The sequence below is a fragment of the Nilaparvata lugens genome, chromosome 1 (assembly GCF_014356525.2).
Source record: "Nilaparvata lugens isolate BPH chromosome 1, ASM1435652v1, whole genome shotgun sequence".
NCBI lineage: Eukaryota > Metazoa > Arthropoda > Insecta > Hemiptera > Delphacidae > Nilaparvata > Nilaparvata lugens.
The window spans coordinates 25,593,007-25,616,923 of NC_052504.1; the positions used below are offsets into that span (position 1 = coordinate 25,593,007).

Consider the following 23,917-nt stretch of genomic DNA (forward strand, 5'->3'; position numbering starts at 1 on the left):
ACACATTTATTAGATGTGCCCATCTAATCAAACGATCATAAATTCTTGGGTGAGGGGTGGTTCAAAAACAATTCTTGTGGAGGATGTTCAAAAGAGTCAGTAGAGGAATCTCTATTTTCAAACTCACACAGAATGAATGAGTGTATGAACTGGTAACCTAGATGAATTGTATCCTCACTGATCAATCTTCAACGGGTTTATTGAGAAAAAAAATTAGTAGAATAAAAATGGTTCGTTCTCCGGGATATTGGATAAGAATATGCATAAACATGAAACTCCAAATCTATTTATCACAAGATCCTCAATCAAACTCCATGCCAGTTTTAGCTTTCTGCTACGTGCTACATTATTATTGATGATAGCTCATAGCTCCGTCTATGATATCTGTTCTAGAATGCTTATGAAGATTTGACAATATTATTAAACTTAAAATGTTATGTGTGTAATATTCACAACGTTTAATATCCAACATTCACAACGTTTATTAATTTATTGAACAAAATAGTTTTCGTATCAAACTCAGTTTCACAAAGGAGAATGTTTCCATGATCTACAATCTACATTATTCATAGATAGAGGATGAACGAAGTATGGAACTCCAAAGAACAGCCTATTTTATACCAGCCATCCGGTCGTTGATCTCTCGATTGTTTTTACCAATCGCATTATTTCTGTGTGATTGAGTGGAGTCGAAGACATCTTTTCCGCGCTCGCAAATTGTTACTGGGATGCAATATTATAGGTTACAGTTAGGTGTCACATTGTTGGAAGACTAACGATGCGAATCGCTCTGCGGTTGGTTGGTGTGGATGGAGGGCGAAGGAGGAACGTAGATGAGTGGGTGGAGGTGAGGGAGAAGGAAAGGTGGGTTTTAGATGCGATCGGTTTCTGAGTTGGCTTGAAAAAGCGGAGAGACGGTAAGAAGATCAAGGGTGGAGGCTTGTAGCAGTTTTCCGACTGCAGAGTTGCCGAGCTGCAGGCAGCAGTGAGGCAGCTCCTGAGGCGGCTGGCGGCAATTTTGTCAAGCCATTAACGCCATTAACCTCCGATCGGCCATTTCCATGTTCTGCTTCTGCTGAGAGAACTGTTTCTCCGATCGATCTTAGTTTGAGACACGTTTTCAACTGCCCGTTATAACATTTATCCGTTGTCATAACAAATGAGTTGAACGAGTAATAGCATCCATATCAAATCTGCTTTTCCAGTCGAAATTGGATCATTGATAAAGAAGAACTCTAGACCAGGTTATTGTGGGAAGGTGAAGAGCTTTCTACTCAATTAGATTATCGTTTCTCGAAAAACTGAATAAAATATCAGTCAAAAGGCTTTGAGAATACAATCAATGAAGCATTCAAGGAAGGAGCACATGGTTTCTCTAACTGAACAAACATTTCAACTAAACATTAAGATAAGAGTAATAAGTACTTGAACTTAATCAGTCTATAGTCCGAACTCTGAAGCTATAGCAAATAGCATACAACTCGAGTCTATCCACCCTTTAAACACACTTGTGAACTTCTTACATGAGAAAATAGCTCCCACTGCTGCTAACTGGAACTTATGTTACCCTTACAATAATTCATTCTACATTCAAAATATAAAATCCTTCTCGAACACACTACGAGCTGCAATTTCCATATAAACAATGATTAGTCTTGTTCTTTGTCTTACTTTGATTTTCAATATACGGTAAGTGACAAAAATACACTTTTTGATAGAAAATGTTTGATATCTAATACATTTGAGAAAAAACTATTTTGAATTTCTTAAAGTAAGATCATCTTCATCTTTCATGGTAGAATCACAATGCAGTAGCCTACTTCCACATTGCTATTTTTGCTTTCAGAATTGCTATTTTTCAAAAATATTATTTTCAAAATCATTTTACATCTTCATAAACGGTAGTAAAACTGTATGGTTTCTACTCTCATCTAAAATTGCAATCGATCCGTGTAGCACATCTGAGCGTTTTTCTTAGCGAAATTCGCACCTGTCTTTCAGGCTGGCCGTGTACGATGACAACAATTGCAGTAAGTAGTTGACGCCTGTCATTGTTCGTAACCAGAGCCGCGTACATTGGCCGAACGGATGGGATGGGATGGTTCCCACACTGGCCGGACGCGTGTGTTGCGTGTAGCCAGTGAGTTCACGTTTTACTGTCAGCAATTCTCATAAATAACTACACTACTTCCCGTTCAGACAATACTGATAGTTTGAAGTGAATCTCTGCCTGTCGCCTAATCGTGAGACAGCAACAACGGCAACAGCTGTACGACACAACACGACACGACAACAGAGCTGCAGACGAGGCCCATCGATGGGAATCGAATTAGTGTGTGTTTGATCATTTCCCAGCTCAATCGCCGGTCACGGCTCATCACCAGATCACACCCCAAACATCGCTTCATTTCCTATGAGAAATGTCCGATGAAACTCAATTTTATGACTTGATTTTAAGAAGAATTTTAATAATGAATTGATGAAAATGTAAAATTAAATTTATTGGAAAGTCAAATTCTAAATCGTATCCTTATAATATGTTGAAAATATTTCAAATAGGATTCCTTCCTGTAATCCTTCCTCTTGTGAGTTCGGTCATTGATAATAAAATGAGTGATGATATAGTGAGCTGTGAGGAGCAGATAACACAGCGCTCAGTGCAGTAATACAGTGCCTCCAATCCTCAAGTATTCAGTGCTTCATTTGTGTTTCTACTTTCGACTTCAAAGCTTGCACACAGAGAAACCGATAATGAAAATAAGATTCGAAGTTGTGTTTCTACCTTATTTCCAAAACCTGAAATAAGATTATCACTCTAAACAAAAAATTGATATAATATAATTTCTGAGCAAGAAGAAGCCTCCTTCAAGAGCATTTAGACTTTCTAGAGTATGTTTGGATGGGTGTTGGTTGTTGGATCTGCGATAGAAATCAATACACAAATATTTAAGAGCATAGGAAATGAAGAGACAGCTTCTTCAGAAACTTGTGCAATAGCTACAGGCCTTCTCGTACCCTCATGAAGGACTACAAGAAGTCATATTCTTATGTTTGATGTTCTCATCAGAAAGGGGATAACTATTTGACACAAATTATAAAAAAAGAGTTTTAAGATTCCAGATAAGGCACCCAATTGGTTAAACTTGAAATAATCTCTTACAATTGAGTTGTGTAATATTCACAAAATGAGAGTTGATTTTTTTATTGAAAAGCCGAAATTTCTCTTTTAAGAGGAAGAGGGTGATTTGTAAAAAAGCTAGTCGAAAAAGATACTGGTGATCTGTGCAGGATGGAAGTCGATTAGCTCTACGGAGAATGTTCACCTCTTCACAGACTCAGACGGCGTTTTTTTGCAGGAAGTTTTAATTGAGGATCACTGTAACCAAACTCTGAAGACGTCTCTACGGTCGAAGGAGCAAATGGAGGACAATGGGAGAGAGGCGATACATCCTCGGATCTGCTGCTGACAAGAGATGAATGTTGCATCAGGGATAATATCAGGGGAAAGAAGGAGGATGAGAAGAAAGAAAGGAGAGGAGGAGATGCAGCTGAGCTGATAATTTGGTGTCGCCGCAGATACATCAACTTAATAATGAGAACTGGTGCATGACACCTCTTATCTCAACACATAAGCAGGTCTCCTGCTGGGCTTCGACCCAAACTGGCAATAACACTTTTTCGTCGACACTAGGCCTCGGGGCCAGGACCTCACCGGGCCACATTTCCTTTATAGGTCAAGAGCTCTATAAATATTGCTCCTCGATATCTGATACCCAATCCATTTACTCAACAGTTACAATAGATTAACATTCATTTCTAGAATAAAGTGTAGGAGCTGTCAACTTGTACTAGACTTTTGTACTTATTAAAACCAATATAAAAACATGAAGTAGCCTTTTATTTAAAACACTTCAAACATTTATAAACAAGTGAAGTGGTTTTAGAATTTTGTAATATGAATGAAATGTGATCGATTCATATTGAATCTGAATGAATTGAATAATTAAATAATCTGAAGATGGAGTACTATGAGAAATTAGAATCCAATTTGAAATTGAAATTTGAAGAAAGAGCTACTGAATCTGTTTTCTAGATTTTCTAGAAGTAATTCTCGATAGTGAATTATTTCTCTAGAGAGATGATTCTCGAATCTGTCAGGTTGTAATCATGTTGGTTTCTTATATTGGACTTCTAGTTGAGGAATGAACTCAAATTCATCTAGAAATGAAATTATGTATTATCAAGTATTACAAAATCATACAGACATTGCAGTGAATCCTGTGAACCAAGATTCAGTTAGTCCCCAATTCATCTTCAATAAATCCAAACAAAATCATCTCTATTCATAGAATAACGGAGCTGTTGGAAATGGAAATACCCTGACTGGCGCCTAGCACTGACAGAGTATGTCTAATGAGAGAGGACAGCAATCATCTCTTAGACAAGCGGAATTTTATCTCCATGCCGTGCAATATTGTATGGGTAAGCTACATGTACAACTGGAGCTTTGACATTAATTTTCAACGCGCATCAAAAAGAGTCAAACAAACATTATGTTCTTTTGTCCGACTACCACATGGCTGGTTATCGAATTATTGCCAAATAACGTTTTGTTTGCATAGAGGATAATCCAGACTTATTAGTTTATTAAAAAGAAGCCAACGTTTAGGTCTAAACAGAACATATTCATCAGTATCAGAAAGTCACCAGTATAAAAATGTGATATCAAATGAACAATGAAAACGAATTTTTGAAACTATAAAAAATGAGATGATTTTGATAATTTCATGGAATCTATTACAACTACTGTACAAGAAAATGTGTAATGCTGTAGAGAAATCAAACAATATTTATTCTTTAAAAAATCAAATGTTCATAAATATGATTTCTTTAGGTTCCGTTTGAAACTATAGAGAGGTAACAAATTAGGCAAAACGTCTTTTATTTATTGTTGTATATCAGAATCTTAACCATTTCAGGATAAGATAAATTTTATTTGATCAGATAGCACTTCATAATCTTATTTCTGACTTGGACTACACATTTAACTCATTCAATTTGAATTCACTATCAAATTCAACTGGATTATGCTCCGATATTGGACTTATTGAATAGGTGTAGGAAATGACATTCTGTTTCAAATTGGTAGTACTTCAATTAAAAATTAGTTTGGCTGTTAAAATCATTGCACTCCTAGGCTACAGTTTATATAGAAAAATGTTACCAGATACGTTCGGAACAGAGTAGAATGGAAGTGAAGAGCTACGTGTCGGTTGAGTGTTGTAGAAAAATTAGAAAAAAGGAGGTATTGTAAATGGAAGAGCAATCATTCAAAGCATTCAACCTGAACTGTCAACTGTATGGTTGAATGGACAAACCAAGATTCACTGCTTAATATGATAAATGGTCGCGCAAGATTTGAGATTATTGAACTTATTGCTAGACTCACAACGCAGAACCAAATTGTGAGAGGAATCCAGGCTATTTAGGTTATTTATGAGGTTAAATTTCAATTTCAAGTCCCTATTACAATCTTATTATTGATCCAAAGATTGTGGGATCCAACTTGAAGAGTACCGTACATCTCTTATTGTGTTTTGTATAAACATCCTTAGAGAAGCGAAATGAAATGAGAATATAAAAGATACTTGGTAGGTTGTGATAAGTGCTCCAAGTGAAGCTTGTGATAGAGCTGATTCAATCGTACGTGATAATAATACAATCAATATTATTAAACGTGAATGGGTGAAACTACGATCAAACAAGATGATGCGGAGTTATTATAGTCATAGTTGTACTTATCGTTTTCACAATAGTATTCATAGCATCAGAGATCCCATTCAACTCTTACATCTACTGTCTATGGTTAGGCCTATGTTAAAAAAACGTTTTTGTTTCAAGACCATTTCCTTAATAATGTAGGAGGCAACGTTTGGACTCAAAATATGATTAGAGCAGAGTTCTTTGTGATGAAGTATGATATAGTTACAGTAAGGTACGATGAATATTAACTAGGCTCCTACAATTATTAACACCGGCACATGAGCATCGTTGCTTCACTTCTTTTATCTAATGTGATCGAAGAGAGCATTTCCTCAAGTGCACATACATAATGTGAGGATACAGTAATCGAGACAGCCATCGGCAAGAATGGTCAGGTGTCAGGTGGTGAACCGTGTCCATAACGATAATGACCGTGATAATGAAGATATACACTACACAGGTTGACGGGGCGATGTGAGTATGGTTAGGCAAGACGCTCAATGCAGAGCGTCCAAGATTGTGATGGAAGGAGGGCTCCACTTTTTGCAGTGGAGGATGCTGTGAGCGGATTAACATACTGATAAGAGACCCTTCACCATAATGTAGCCTGTCCTCGACGTGCAGTCAAGGCTCCCCAGACTTGCCATTCTTCCGCCCCATGTCCTCCCGCTCCCGATGCTCAATGCCGAACAGGTAAACTCATGCACGGTCCAGCGGTACATCTACATCGTTCATCGGCTCTTCTTTTTTGTGGTCGCTCTTCAGGCGTGAAGGTCGTAAAAAGTAATGGTAGCGCGCTCTCGCTGCTCAAGTATCGGCGGTAATTCATGCCCATCGATTTTCAAAACATTAGAAGCGTATCACGTAGATTAATAGCCCTGTTTGAGTGTGTAGCTGTGACGTTGATTCTGTCAAATGTGCCGATAACTCGCTTCGAACATCGTAACTTCTAGACTGTATAGTGTGGTACTTAATTCTATAGTTAGCACATAAAATATTATGGAAAGGGTGGAGTGTTTCATTCCATATGCTTATGATGATTTAAAGGGAAGCAAAATCAGGAGACTTATATTAAGAATTTTTTTTAGAATTCAAACCAACTGAAAGATTAATACAATATTATTATTCTGAATATTGTGAGACACTGCACAAAAACTTGAAACTCAAGTTACGAGATAGTATATGATATTACCAATCAAAAAGAATTGTTCATTATGATGACTATAAAATTCAATTCCATTTAACTTTCGAATTTCAGCAGACAAGGAGTACCTTAATAATCTATTATAAGGAGTAAAAGTGAATCATAAAGTTTAATCAGTTACTAATAGTTCAAGCTAGGATGAAAACCTTAGGAGAATAATATATTAAAGTATCGATAAAGATCTGGATGCCTAATTTACACTAAATTCACAATATTTAGAAATAATGCATGTTATTATATGTCTATTCTATCCTTCTATTTTAGGTGTATTGTACAACTAATTTGATATTGAACAACTAATTTCGATCTGGATGGAAGAAATTTGATTCAACAATCTAAAGTCAATTGCTGGTCTTCATAAATTTCCAGATTCCTATGTCAAATTCCAAAAGATCTATATGGATCTATACCAGAAGTGCATTTGGATACTAAAGGGCCGTGGATAGATGCAGCACTTTCAACAACATCTCTCGACTACCTGCATTTGGTAGTTCCATTGAAAAAAGAATCTCCCTTTCCCTAAGAAGTGACCATCATCATTCTTGAGAGTATTGCAGAATGGTGACCACCCATGGCGTGCTGGCAAAAATTCAATTCCAGTAATTTTTCCTCCTTGCTACTCGGAAATGAATTATAGGGGATCGCTTTCATATCAACCGGCATGTAATTGCACGAACACAAAAACTCGACTTCTTTTCTTCTTTTGACAGACAAAACTTGCAGAACACATGAAGACATTCGCCAAATGAAGTGACTCGAGTCTGACTTCTCGTGCGCACAAAATAATTACCGACGAGCATGAGGTGTGTTGCGCATGCTTGTGCGTACGTGCGCGAAAATATATAATATCACCCCTATGCTGTATTGAGACCTTTAATGGTGTATTGATGTGAGAGTAAGTCATCTGACAGGTTGCCTTCCTTAAGGTTCTTGGAAAAAAATTGGACACTAATCTCTTGTCTCTGACAAAAATAACATGAGAATTAATGTCAATTTCTTGTATGGAGTTCAAATGATTAGAAATTATTACTGATTTCACTAGATCTTGGATATATTTTTAGCTCTGGTTCAAGTGGAACATGTTTAGTCCCTTAGTCCTTTATGGAGACAATTTTCACTCAGCCAATACGAACGAACTGAAGAAAAAAAAGCGCAAACCCCATGTTTTATCCCTGTTTGATCTTTAATCTATAATAAGTAGTATTTTATTCCAGGGAACATTTGACTGAATTTTTAACTTTTCACTTTGATTAAGAACCATAATTCCATTGGAGAATTATATTTATAAAATTGGGAATATACCTACATGCACATTTATTGCAAGCATTCTCTGTGAACTTTATTTTTTTCAATTAATAATTTTATTTTGTATTCATACATGCACTGAATGCAGGCATTCATACCTTACATGTCCATGGCCTGGATTAAGTTTAGAATTAGGGGTTTACTGATTCAACGTTGAAATCTACAGTACTATTGTTTTTTTCGTTACTATGCTTGATATACTTAAATTTATTCTAAATAGATTCAATACTGATACTTCTTGATAGCAAACCGGTGCCAGTATCACTCTTCTCAAATCCACTTTCATTTGAGCAAATATCTCACTGAATCAAATTATTCTTGTTTTCTTTTTCATAAAATGGCTTTCAAAAATTCAGTTATAATACAATTTTGAGTTTCAAATAAGGTTATCCCAATTCACTCTTCTCAAATTCACTTTCATTTGAGCAAATATCTTACTGAACCATATTTTTCTTGTTTTCTTTTCATAAAATGGCTTTCAAGAACTCAGTTATAATACAATTTTGAGTTTCAAAGGTTATCTCAATTACAATTGTAAGGAGTGCTGCATGTTGCACATGATATTCTTTGAAGTGGACGTAAAGCCAGTACATACCTAAATCGATTGAAATACATCCTCTTTAGTTCATCAACACTCGAAAATCCCACCACCAATAAACCCACAAACACTGCTGATCTTCGGGACCCCCCTCCCAATCTGCGTTCCTCGAATACATTTTTTGGAAATTTATGAAGGAGCTTATTTTTATAAATTACCATACTAATAGAATGTTTACGATTATAAAATTTCGAAGAAGAAGACGAGGTCTAGGTCATCGACCTTTAAAATCATATAGATACTTCTGGAGTTCCGCTTCTTAGTGTGTATCATTGAAATGAATGATTCAATATATCATAATTTATCAACACGCTTTATTTCATGAATATTTAGATCCATTCTACTCTAAAATTTATTTATATTTGATCTGCTGGTATGTACTGTTCAAATGGAGTAGAAGATTGTACAGTATATACTTAGTGGTCATTGACTTGTGAAGTAGAATTAAATTTATTTTAAATTTAATTTTCATTTAAATATGTCGGAATGTACTGTTACATTCCAGTAGAATGGAGTAGAGGATTGTATACTTAGTGGTCTATGACCAGTGAAGTAGAATTAAACTTCTAATCAATGCGACGTTTAATTTTATTCTTAATACTGGAATCTATGCGTATTCATCATTTTTGAGCGTTCAATCATCTGGAATTTAGCGTAGCATATACAATAATTGATGAATTATATATTTCATTCACACTCTTCATGTGGTTATAGAAATTTGGAAATTTATAGCATTCGGTAACTTGAAATAGACAACAATAACATCATTCATGGAGCACCATTGGTTGTGGGCGATGATGATGATGAGGCATGACATGATGATTTTTATAACTTGGTCTATGATCTTGAAATGATCTTGAATTACTAGATACACCCCTTCGCAATCAAATTGGAAAAAGTGTTTATGAACACATTTCACCAACGCAGTTTTTGGAAGAAGCACCTTGAGAGATGAATGTCAGCTGCAAGAATCAATCTTTATCATACAAACCATGAAGAAGAAGTGATGTCAATAGGTGAAATAGACATAATGTTAAGAAAAGAAGCTATCAATTAACGAGGGAACACCAATTAACAGCGGGGTTCATTTTCAAGGAACAGGAATAAAATCTCTCCAACACATAAGTTATAAATCGTACTGGAAAAAATAGATATCTCGTAATTGATATAATGTTCAAGATAAAGCAAGGGTATGAAATGATTGGAGAGGATGAGATGCAGTACCAACTATTAATAAAATTTTCTAGTTTAATAATAACAATTAATTTCAATTCAAATGTATGAATAAGAATAAAACATTTTCATTGTGAGAAACAATTTACATTCAGAAAGATATCATAAGGGAAGTAGAATTCAAAAGCTACCTACTTGAAAGAAAAATATACCCTATTCCAAAATAGTTCATTAAAAGGTTTTGAACAACGGTGATGAACATTTTTGCTATAGCCTAATCAAGAATTTACCAGTCCCTATCCAACAGTCATTACAGGTGAAATTAGGAGTGATTTTACAAGTAAAACATGATTACTCACATTCTGATATAGTATCAAAAATTATCTTTTGATAATTCCAGTAAGAATCACATGTTATTATCTCTCTTAAAAGGTTTGCTTGAATTAGCTCATTTGATTCAATAAAGTTTTTCTCTATTCTATTCTAATATCAGAGGATTAATGAAAAAATATGTATATCTGTTGATAGTGAAGTTTACTCACAGGTGGCGGAGAATGTCCGATAAACTGCGGTATTGTTCGCCTGTATCCTGAGCGCGGATCCATCATTGTCCTGATGCCGGCGACGTTTACTTCACAACATGGTAGAGCACATGCTGAACATCACTCTGCTGCCTTCTGGCATAACGACTTCACAGCGAATGTTCCGCCGAACACACGCTACCTGCACCACGCTCTCTGCGCTTTCAAATTTCCCTGCGGCTACGAAAAATTCCCTCCAACACCTGCAGGGCCTTCTGCCATGCACCGGCTTCTAGAACTACCACAATATCTATAGTTGTTAACTCTTATATTTCAGGTATATATATAACAAAGCATTTTCAAAATATAGTAATAACTGAATAGCTCCCGACGGCCACACACCACTATCTTGAGGAGCACGAGTCACATTCCAGTTGAAGAACATAAACAAACAAAGAGGCGGCAGATCAGAACATCAGCAGACATTAATAAGTTCCAATTAGCTGCTCTGATTAATCACTGTCTAACTGTTAATTCCTTGACATAAACCATATAACACGATTATTGACGACTGGAGTGACGTAGCTGAGCTAATGTCAATGACACCGGCTGTCAAAGACGATAGGCAATAAACACGTTTCATGGTTTCCTCCATTCATATAGACACGGAATTTTCAGTGGTGATTCTGAGAAATAAAGAAGTGGAAATAGGAAGATTAATATGTTTTAGGGAAGTACGGTTCCACAATATGTCAAACCATCGACAAACTTCGATATGGATATCGAAAGTTATGAGCCACTACGAAGAGATTTGTATGATGTAGGAATGTAATGAGCTCGCTTCTATCAGCTATGAACACTAAAACACTGAAATAACAAATTAATCAATTAATAATAATTGGCTCTGGGATTAATTAAATTAAATGAAACTATATACATGTTATAGATTATTAGCCGGCATGTTCGCTTCGCTCACCCTATCCGTCTAGGCAGGGGGCAGCGCCCCCTGAATCCCCGGCCGTATCATCCACCACAAAATCAGCTCTGTATCGAATATGAACATTTCTATCCATCAGTACTCGAAAATCCTCTATATTAAATATGGGAGTGTACCAAATTTCCAATTTCTCTGTAAAACTGAGAAAAAACTATTTTGGGCGTATATCTTTGGCGACATTTTGAAGCTCTTTTAATAAGAAATTTCTAGAATCTAGCTGAGAATCTTTGTCATATTTGAGCATTTCTGTCAATTAGTTCTTGATAAAGCTGAGAAAGTGTAGCAAAAAACATCGATTTTGGGGCGTATCTTTGGCTTTATTCAAAACCCCTTCAATACAACATTTAACACCTTACTGTGCCTGTGTATTAAATTTGAGCATTTTTGTCAATTAGTTCCTAAAAACGCAGATAAACGCTTCAAATAATTCCTTATCTTAACCGTATCTTTCGATTTTTTTCAAGTCCTTCTTAGTAGTGCGCCTCTCTTGGCAAAACTAAGCAACTGCCAAATGTGAACTTATTTGGTGCAGTAGATTTTCAGGTCTGTTCATTGTGAATCAGTGCAATCTCGTTTTTTATCTATATATATAAAAGCGAAATGGCACTCACTCACTGATTGACTGACTCACTCGCAGAACTAAAAATCTACCGGACCAAAAACGTTCAAATTTGGCAGGTATGTTCAGTTGGTCCTTTAGAGGCGCACTAAGAAATTTTTTGGCAATATTTTAACTTTAAGGGTGGTTTTTAAGGGTTTAAAGTTCGTCTTTTAGCATGTATGTTCTTCTTATTCTCTTAATTTATAATTGAAAAATGTCCATATGTTAATATAGAACTATAATCTAGAGAGAGTACCTCTTCGAAACAGTTGTTAACTGGTAACTAAATTAATAATTTTGTCAGGTTGGCATTAAGTTGAGTTGACTTTGTTAGGTTGGCACCAAGTTGAAGATTGAAATGCATTTATCGCGGAAAAATTGATTGGGCACTGCTACTTTAATCAAAGCTATTCCTGGGAATATTATATTACTAGCCGTCAGGCTCGCTTCGCTCTCTATATCCGTTTAGCCAGACGTTTAGTCTGGACCCCCGACTGGATCGTCCTAACATAGCCTATGATAAAAATGCCCAAATTAAAAATGCAGGCGAGCGAAGCGAGCCTGCTGATCTCATTCTTGGACGATCCAGTCGGGGCTCCAGGGGGCGGAGCCCCCTGGCTAGACGGATATGTCGAGCGAAGCGAGCCTGACGGCTAGTCTGACTATATGGGGTTTATTTATAGTCGATCCGATCTCATTAATCTAATCTGACAAATTGTGATTTGACAGTTAAAATCAATTTGTTATTTGATTCCTTTTGAAAATGAGAGGAATCACAATATAAATCGAAGATAATTAATCTTTATTGAAAAATTATGAATAATCATTATTAATATAATATGGAGCTATATACATGAGATATTATGTGATTGTGACGATGAGGGGGAGGATGTGAGAAACAGCTAGGCTAGGACTGTAAAATAATTTAAAAACTGACATAATATGACTATGATTTAAATAATAAAACATATGAAGAAAAAAATAAGAAACTACTTATTCAATTATTTATTAGGCTTTATAATAGTGGAGTTATTTCTAATCACTTTCAAGTGTTTTTAATTCTTTCCTTGTATCAACTCAATTCCAACAATATTTTGATTGAACCTCCCATAACTATTTCTCAGTTATTTATTTTTTAAACATTTCCGCTACTCCCTTCATTTATTAGGAAAAGTATGCATCACTACTCACTAGAAAAAGTGCTATGTCTCCAATTCAAGTAAATATACTTTCATACGTTGCTCGTCAATTATAGCCTGGAAGGTGAACTCTTTGACGATAACCATTCAGCAGAGCACAACTCAAAACTCTGAGTAATGTGTTGAAGGCACATCTACAGGCCCTAATGAGGAGAGGCATCAACGAGAAAAAACAATCAGTTGCAAGGTTATTTTGCGCAGATTTATGAACGGAGTGAGGTGCATTTATGGCATGAGGAGAGGTGCGTCGGGTCTGTAGATGTTACGTCTCCTGCTCTGCGACGGGTCTGCAGATGTTGCGGTTGACTGGAGTCAGCGCACTGCAGGATGGATGTAGCGACCGACCAGTGGTAAGACGGTGCAGAAAATTGGCATACAGCATTGAAGGCCGGCCGATTTGCGACGCTGATGACTGCTTGTTATTATCCACTATTAGAACCGAGTACTCGCAGCTGAGATTATGATCGAGGGTTGTGAGGGCTGAAATTATGACGGAGAGCTAGGAAGTACTATAAGAAACTTGGTAGATGAGAAACAATCGTGTTGTTGAGGAGAGGCATTGACCCGCGCAAATCATAATACAGGCGTCAACTGCGGTGCTAAGTGCGGCTGTGGAGGTGCAGCGGCTTGCAAGTGGTCTACCATAATGTGACGTGATCATAACTTACCAGACTGATGTATCGCTTATGAGAGTTGCATCTCTGAGAAAACGTCGTGCAACAACGAAGATGAATTCTCACTAGGCGAATTGAAATAAAGCATGCATTGAAAAATAAATTGAATATAGATTTAAAATGATTCACTTTTATATTCTTGATTTTTTTTAAAACCGATCTACGTGACATAATCCAATCTAGCTATGTGACGAGACTGCCAATTCGATTTTCCAGGGGGCCCAATTATTATTTATCGATAATTGGATACAGAATGACAGGGTATGGACGCAGACTGCGCCCTTGAAATTTTCTTGCTGGCGGCGGAGGGCCCACGAGCGAAAAGTATGGAGGCCAAGTTCATGTTCAGGAGGCCAAGGTCCACCCAGGACTTCAGAGCCGCAAGAAGTAAGAAGAAGTTATTATTATGTATCGAACAAAATGACAGGATTTGGACGCCTACTGCGTCCTTGAAATTTTCTTGAGTGGGGGGGGTCCAAAAAAATCATTCCTTGAATTTCCAATTCAAGGGGGAGGATGGAAGCTAAATTTTTTCAACTTCAGGGGAGGGGGGTTGCGTCCATGGCCTTGGAGGAGGGTGGGTGGTCACCCCTGTTGAATGAATATCCGGTACTCTATGATTGTAGCTACTGAATCAAATACTTAAGAAATGTTTAATAAAAAATATGGGATTTGCATTCTCCCCCTTTTATATTCTGGAGAAAATATTTATATTTTATATTCCCTTGTTGTTTATGTTTTCGAACAAAGTTTAGTAATTTATGGTTGAATTGATTCATTACCGTATCACCTTAGTTGAATTGAACTACAATTTAATGCTTGATAATGCTAAGATACTTTTTCACTTAGGTATCATATAATTTCATGCAATGCATGAAAACTCACTGATTCCAATATCGTTTTGATAAAAAAGTGAAACTAATAACAAGGTAAACACATAAAATGATTGATGCGCAACCGTTAAGTTTCATCCATGAAGAAAGAGTTTTTTCTCTTCCAATTTTCTATCTCATCCATCGGATAATGTGACCATGACTTTGGACTTTTTAATTTCTTCTCTCTACAGCTGCTAGTTGTTTGAGAATATTTGAGGTGTAAGGAGGTGTTTGAGTTTCACGCGTTTCCGTGTCTCACAATCTTCGCGCGAGTCAAAAGCGATTCGTTGTGGGCGTCGCGTCGCAGAATGGGAGCTCTGAACTTGGTTCATTGTCGTTATTTCAAGCTTTGTAAGGTACGCTTCTATCCTCAGTGAGTTTTCTGTCCAGTGAATTGTCGAGAGACGATGACAAGATGACCCACGAGTCCGGGTAATCGGATCTAAAACGTAGAGTTTTCGAATGAGTTTTCAGCTTTCTTTATTACACCTCTTCGTATTTATTGAGGATTATTACTGTGGAAATTCCCAAGTGCAATAATTCACTTGTTAGTTGAATATAGGATTTCCATATAGAAATATGGTTTGGCAATAATGATGACATAATGTTTAGATGTGAAATTACATTGAATGTGATACGCAACCAGAAACCGTTATTATATAATTTAGTTTATGTTTCTCATTTTATACTGTATCTTCTAAAGCCGTGTCCACACTGAACAGGGGGGTGTTCAGCATGCCCTTAACATGTTTGTTGATGGGCTCAGGGACATTTTAAAAAGTTTGGACAATCATTGTTTGTCTAACACAAAATACTGTTTTTCAAAACATTTTCAGTGTTTGCTGTGAAACATAAAAACCTGCTATTCCCACTTACAAATATTTTGTTTTGTGACGCGTCCACTCTGGTCACGGGCAAACATTGTTTGTCAAACACAATAAAATTTGCCCAAACTGTTTCAACAAACATGTTTGTCGAATATTTGTTCAGTATGGACTCGGCTTTACATGTAACAAGTCCTAACTGGAACCTGTCATCGGGTGGTCACATTAGACGGTTGTCGGTCCCGGCTGAAGTATATCAGTTGTGAGGCAATTTAACGGCTTAATCTTAAGGAAAAATTCATTTCTTCTTTCGCTCTTAGATGTGAAAGGGATAGTCCAGGCAACGAATGCTCAAAAAAAGTATAGAAGGAAAAGTTTGGAACACAATTTTTGACACCGCAGCTCTTTTAAAGATAGTGAGGGGGTAAACATAACAAAAGTCCTCACTCTTACCCCCTGTGCTAAGGGGGTGGGGGTGGTTTAAAAGTACCATTATTTTTATTTTTGCATATATCTCGAACAATATGCGTATTTAGGACATTTTTGACGAATTCAAAATTAAAGCTTACGAATTAGCCTACAAGTTTCATTCGTAACATTTTCCCATATCTCTTCTAGTTTCCTAGGTATGAGCTCTCGATGGTGTCACATTTTGAAGAAAACCCTTCCAGCTCCAATTTTTTCATATTTTTTGCCTCTCATAACTTTTCAACCATTGATTGAAAAAAATGTTGCTAATCATGAGCTCATAGAGCATATTTTCTTCAATTTGAAGTGTTATTTCATCATTTTACGAGTCTCCTTACGATTGTTGCAGCCGTTATAGTGTTGAGTGTAAAATGTTCAGTTTAACAACAATAGATCAATTGACAGGGAAATTCGGAGAGAATGTTTGGAACACAAAATTTGACTTCGCAGCTTTGTTTGGACTAGTTGGAAGGTGAACATATCAAAAGTCCTCATCCCTACCCCTCGGATGAGGGTGGTTTAAAAGTTGCGTTTTCTAATTTCTGGCTTACACGCATATATTTCGGAAACAATGCATTTCAGCGACATGATTAACTGAACAAAAATAAAGCTAGATAAATTTCCTACAAGTTTTGTTCAGTAAAGTTTTGAGATATCTCCTTTAATTTTTGAGCTATTCACTTTTAAAGGTCAAAGCTTAAACTTGAAACCATAGAGCATGTGAAGGAAATTCGAAGAAAATTTTATTCCATCTGTCTTTTTCTGATGTGAGTGAGTAGTGAAATGGAAAATATTTATTCATTTGTTGTTGGGCAAGTGAAGATGCGTTGGCGGCCGCAAAAAATAATTAAATCAGTGACCCAGCTGGTGATGCGTCCTTCTCTCTGGTCATGAGAATAATTTATGCCTCAGGGTTCTGCAGCTGATGGCTGCTTTCTGCACGAATATGCAACCAGCTACCAGTTTTACAGACCTGACACACTCATAGAATTGTCTGAATACTCATGGCACTACATGAAACATATTGTATACGGTACAGTAGAAATACATCAAATGAATCCAATACATCACTATCATTAAAGTTCTTCTAATTCCTCGTCCCTGAAACGTAAATATTCATAATATTAGTATCTCAGAGAAAGAATCGGTCATCACTTTCCCCTGGGAATGGCATTCCTATAAAAATTCAAATAGATATTGCACATGAAATTCAATAATAATTGATATTTTTTCAATACTACGTTGACGTTCACAGACTAATGAACCCTGGAGCATTTTCATTAATAAATAATACAATAGGTACTATTTTGTTTCATCTATACTATAATACAGGAAAGAACTGGCATCTACAAGTACGAGATAGGAAATTCACAAATGACGCATCATCACGTCTGAACTACTAGACTGATTCAAGTAGAAATTTTGCATATAAACTACCGGGGATGGTTGTAGGCCTATTTCCAATTCTTCAAGATTTCATTACGTCAAGTTTTGAGTTTGTCAAGTAATTAATTAGACCCTTGCGGAGCACGGGTTACCTGCTAGTCGTAAATAAAAAGTGTTAGCAAAGGTGATCTACAGACAACTTTAATATATTTTATCATTTACTTTGAATTAATAATATGCAGTGATTGTAAATCTATACTAGTCTATTATACTATTAGGTACGGTACCTACTTTTGGATTTAATGTTTAATTCCATCTAAGATTGACATTTTGTGTCTTATGATTCTATCTTGTCATTCTATCCAATTAATTCAGTCATGGAAGCTATGAAACATCAGGATAGCATTTTTGAAATGTGTGGCCTGTAAATTTCTTGTTGAACATACTTGAAACTTGAAAGTGAAAACGTACCGTATAACGGTCTGTAATTTTTGTCGGTTTACAACTTCTTTTCCGTTTCCATATGCGCATTGCATATTAATAAGAGCTATACAATGGGCAAATGATCGCCTCTTCCTTCCGATCATTGTTATAAGCAAAAATGTCTGGAGCCAGAGATTCGCAATATTGGCTTGGAATGAAAATAATCGTAACACAAATTGAAACCAAAATAATTTATTTCCAGATCATATACAACGTTAAAGTTTTAAATTCGAAAATACAGTTCACAGTCGTAGATGAGACAAAAAAGGAAAAAAAATATTATAAGCAGCCTTATGGAGGAAATTACAAGAATGTGTTTTGATAAAAAACGTAACCGCCTCTACCTCACCCAATTCTTTAATAATAGCCTAGCTGTTAGGTACGTAATTTTTTGCTAACCCTCAACTCGAAGAATAACATTGAACTCATAAACCAGGAACATTATTAAGGTCTGATGATGCAGATACGCTAGATGAGGTGTATGATTGTAATTTATTATAAGAATAAATATTGATAATTGAAACGATCAAAGATTTACCCTATACATTGGATTTGATACTGAACATCTAACTTACTATTTCTACTGAATATTTATTGAGAACATTTTTTTCAAAATCTGGATTAGAAATTCAGATGAAATTCATGTCAATGGAATGAGAGAAGAACTTACTGATTTATACTAAATACACCGGTAAGAAAAATGAAATAAAAATAAAGTTTTGAAACTAGAATTAGGAGTATTAGTAGGCTACAATTTTAATGGATTTTCATTGTTGGAGTTCGTTATAGGTAATTGAATTTATAATCTTATGATGTGAATAACTTCCAATAAAGAGAGAATATTACTGAAATACATTCTACAGGAATTAAAATACGGTACCTGATACTCTCCTCTAAAACTTCTATTCAAATCATTTTCACGAGTTTCATCACTCTTATGAAAACATATAGTTATGATTAAATCATTCATTAGAAAATCCCAATGGGCCACTCACCAAGGTTGATAATATTTTATTCATTATGAAATGACAGTCAATTCATATTATGCAAAAGGAAATTGAGTGTGAATGGAACCAACCCTCTGTCACTGGCTTACATGGAAAAGCATGTAAGGAAGATGACAGTGGATTTGTGTTGTGGAGTTATATGAATGCACTTTTCAATGCCTGAGGGCTGAAGCTGCCAAGTCGGTCCCGTTGTTCGGCCAGGTCTAAACTGACAGCTAATAACACTCCTTGGTCCTTGCGGCCACTTATATGCAAGATACCTCGCACAGATTGTGCAGGGGACTTATCATGATTATATTGCAGGGCTTCAAAGATCATTGAATGAATTTGAAGTACGTCAAACCGGATTTGAGATTAATTTATTACAAGGATAATTTATGAGCAACAAGCTTTTGATAGGCAAGGTAGAGAATACTTCTTCAGAGCAACGGCATTGTAATAATAATTATGCAAAACCTTCAACTCCAAAAAATTGCAATTTGTTACCCCTTACAGACAGTGTCTTGTATTGGGCTTCTGAGAGATTGCATCTTATTTAAAAGTACTGTGAAACTTACTGTATCAAATGCTTTTTGTAATCTAAGTAAATTACATCGACGCGACCTTGTACATCTAGCTCAGAGGAAACAGATTGGGAAAACTGCAGCAAATTAGTAACCGTTGATCGCGAAGGCATGAACCCATGTTGAAAAGGGGAGATTACAGGCTTTACGTGATTAAATACTTTACTGTAAAGTATATACTCAAATACCTTGCTTGTTGAATTCAAAATAGCAATAGGTCGAAAGTTTCCGATTATATTTTTAGCACCAGATTTGTGGATGGGTGTTATCCTAGCAACTTTCCATTTAGCAGGATATTTATTTGATTTGAGAGCCAAATTGAAGATAAATTTCAAGGGTTTAGTGAGTATATCCTTACATCCTTTATTATATATCCTGGCACTCCATCAGGTCCACAAGAGCGTGTGGCTTTCAGGTCATCTATGGCTGAGCTGACTTCTTCCTCAGAGATAAATTTTATTTGAAGTTTATCAAGAGGTGGCAAAATATGATTAATATTATTAGCTTCATTGTCGTTTTCGGAGGCGTAGTATCGTTATTGTTATTGCAATTAATATAGGTTGAATGAAAATAATCAGAAAATGCCTGAGGCACCTCCTGACTGGTATATTTACATCCATTCCATTCAAAACAATCTGCCACTGACCTTGATTCCTTTTTACTCCCTACGTAATTCCAGAATTGTTTCATATTGGATTTAATGTTGCATTGTAATGAGTCTATGTACCTCTGATAAGCTATATTTATTTCTGATTTTATTGACGCTCTTAAATCTATGAATTTGTTCAAGTAGTATCTGGAGAACGATTTTTTACGCGCACACTTATTTTTAGATTTAATCATTTGAATTATATTCCTTGTATAAAAATGTGACTCTATAAATACAAAGTTAAAAGTTTTTTTATTGATCAATCCATCTATAATAGATTTATCTATCTATCATAGTTCACGAATTGAATAAAACGATCTATTTAATTCTTTTTGTGTAGGTTTACTGTATCTAGCAATCAATTTCTAGGTTTCACAGTTCTATAGTAGCGTATCTCATCAATCAATCAACAAAAAATATTAATTTGTTCAAATTAATAAATTGAGCATTTCAATAAATAAAAGAATCAGTTGAAAGATAATGCTGATCCTGATTATATATTTTAGATGTAAAGCGCCAGCTTTGGAAGCAGGCGCCTGTTCAAACTTTAGATTTCTGAGAAACATAGCACATAGCACTGAATAAGTACAACACAACTGCCTGTTATCACAATACATTATGGAACTCATCAAAATTACACATTATACCATCAAAATCATCATTTCTTCTGTTTATTCAAATATATTTTATAATGTCTAGAGAAACCAATTTTCCCAGTTTTCTAAATGTATACTTAATTTCCTCGATATTAAATGAACAACACAGCATTAATTTAGTGGCGACCTCGACCTGGTGAGCGTCTGTGAGGAGGCGGCAGGAGAGGAGGCGGCAGAGATGTGGTGGCAGCTATTATTTGCATGGCTGTGTTGGAGCGCAACTGTCGCCGACGCCGCAGTATGATGTCCTCATCCTTGAGCGTCTCGATCTCAGTCAGGAAAGTGTACTTGGCGTAGTAGATGGCCGCGAAAGCCGAGTACAGAAGTATGAACACGGTTGTCAGCTGTAAGCGCAAAATTATATAATGTTCTTATTATTGAATACTGGAATTGAGAAATTAATCAGCTTGTGATAATATTTATAAAGACAATATTGATCAATTTGCGCTGTCAACAAGGTGGAAATCTTCGACCAATGAGGTGAAACTATTGAGTAGTTAGGTAGTTAAAAAATTATTTAATAATGAAAGTTTGATCATATTCCAATTCTTATGCAGCTTCAAAAAACCAATATTAGGCCTATACATTAGATCAATACAATATTAGGCCTGCGGTAGCTATGATAATGAAATAGTGAACTTGGAAAATGCAGTACCTGCATGGAAGAATAAGTACCTGGGTCATATAACATAAAATACATTTTTCAAAGACTATATTATTGTTCAAGGGAATGAGTTTCATAATTCACTTGAGGATAGGAGCATGAATGAAAATTGAGTTCTATGATAAATATTCTATCTTAGAAAATAAGTCTCCGGAAAATAAACTTATGAATAGAAGCAAAACTATAAGCTATTTCATGAATGGTAATAATAAGTACCATAAGATGTAGCCTACAGTAAAATGATTTAAAATGGAGTAAATAAATGAGGTAGAATGCTAAGAGTAAAGCCCGGACCACAGTTATCATGCAGCTTTCCGTTCCCACCCGACCCGATCACATAATGATCAATGATAACAACGACCTGGAATGGTGCATGTCATGTGATCTTCTCATCATCACCCCTCCATCACTCTGAAATATCGGACATGAGTAGAATCAAAACGCTGCATGATAAGTGTGGTACTGGCTTATAGCATTTGGAGATATTTCTGAACATGCTCACCTGAAAAACAGCCCAGAATTTATAAGATGCTTCGTTGATGAAAAATTCATAATATGGAGCGCCAGGAATAGTTCTCGCTTGTGGCTGATTCTCCACAAATTCCAGTTTTTCTTTTCGACTGAAATGAGAATTTTGAATTCATAATAGTGTGACTCTTCGATTTTTGTGGCAAACTTGATATATTGTAATAACAATAGTATGAATATATTTATTGAAAAATATTAGAATATATTCTTGAATTGACAATTAATTAAGAAATATAGGGCCTTTATATCTCCATAATCAGTGGGCGGTGAAGCTGCTTATTATTTAGTGGGAAATATTATATAGATATTATAGAGGCCTATCAGAATATATTCTTGAATTGATGATAATTTAAGAAATATAGGGTCTTTAGCTCCATAATCAGTGGGTGGTGAAGCTGCTTATTTTAGTGATATTGTCTGATAAAAAAATATTATTCAAATCCCCTCATAAGAATTGATTTATTACAGTACCTATTAAATTTTCCAGGATCTAAAAGAAACAAATGCATATGGCTATACGCTGTAGTGATCAATTTATCACACTTTCTCATACGGTATAATAATTTTCGCATTTAATAAAAAGAAATAAAATTAATAGTCTATATTTCAATATAATTCTTAATTATTAATTGTGATAATTTTACTCATTTGAACTGAATGAATGTCATTAAGAATCAGCATGCTTTTCGTGAAACTTTCATGTTGTAATATTAAGTGCTATAAAATATAGAAAATGTTAGATAAATTCTCATTTACTTATATTCAATTCAAGCAATTTTGAATAACAATAATAATTTCTGATGATCATGAAGTGAGTGAATATCCAAGTAGTTACCTTACAATAGCCGAAGTAGAAATTCCTGGATCAAGTGTTTGAGTGAGGCCAGTGGTCACAGATGTGGATTGAGCATTGGCGTAAGAACTATTTGTCAAGAGTGATAAAATGATGAGAAGGGTAAACGTAATAGAACTTCTGATCGAGAAACATCGTGATATCGTAGTAGTTGTTTTCTTCGTGCGGTACTCATGACAGTAACGACAAAAATTAGTATCCAAATTGACTGTGATATCCTGGCCTACAATGGGTTGGTTTTGAAATTCCTTGAATTTTGTATAATGGAGTCTAGTGTGGGAATGATTGGAACCTAGGGGTCCACTCGGACCGAAAAAATTTCGTTTCAAAAAAGACACCGCTCGTCTTTCACAAAGTGCTTCCATCCACATTTTGAGCCAAATCCACCTGATAACAAGTCACTAGCACATTTTTCTGTTTCTATTTTTCGACTAACAAGCACACCAGATTTCCGAAGCGTCCAGCTAGCACTTATGCGTTAATCGCTCACTAACACCGTTCCACGCTTGGATGTCATCAGATTATCACCTGACTAGCTGTGTGCTCTCCTTCCATGCACCGAAAAGAGACCGGAAAAATCGCATCTCTGTCGCGCACCATCGATCTAGATTTATGACATAGTTTTTCACTTTTGACCAGCTAAACAATAGGACCGTTAAAGTTATCCTGTAGGGCTACAATGTCCTCTACTTGGCCAACAAAAACTCATCAATGTCACCTCCTCTCATCTTTGTCACGTTTCAATATAATTCTTCACTTCTTGTGAAATAATATTTTCTATTATTCAATTCTGTTTTTGTTCTTATCACTGAATTCAATTGTATTCTGCAGTTACTATACGGTGTCAATTATGATACTCCTGTATGTCGAAAACCAAAAAATAACTTGATGAGATAGTATCTACTGTTATACCTATTTCTTACAAA

The 23,917-nt window shown here is 35.7% G+C and overlaps 2 protein-coding genes across 2 annotated transcripts in view; both read right to left on the reverse strand.

Moving 5' to 3' along the window:
• Positions 1-10,727, reverse strand: part of LOC111052888 — a 37,598-nt gene extending 26,871 nt beyond the window's left edge. Inside the window, 1 exon segment of the mRNA XM_039423555.1 lies at positions 10,586-10,727. Coding sequence (XP_039279489.1) covers positions 10,586-10,648 — 63 coding nt within the window. The 5' untranslated portion in view covers positions 10,649-10,727.
• A 9,765-nt stretch (positions 10,728-20,492) lies between these two features.
• On the reverse strand, positions 20,493-23,467 carry LOC111052883. The gene is made up of 3 exons (XM_022339693.2): positions 22,974-23,467; positions 22,113-22,230; positions 20,493-21,290 (listed from the first exon to the last, which is right to left on the reverse strand). Exons 1-3 carry the CDS (start codon positions 23,360-23,362, stop codon positions 21,063-21,065), a joined length of 735 nt encoding a protein of 244 aa, XP_022195385.2. The 5' UTR covers positions 23,363-23,467; the 3' UTR covers positions 20,493-21,062.
• Between the last annotated feature and the right edge of the window lie 450 nt (positions 23,468-23,917).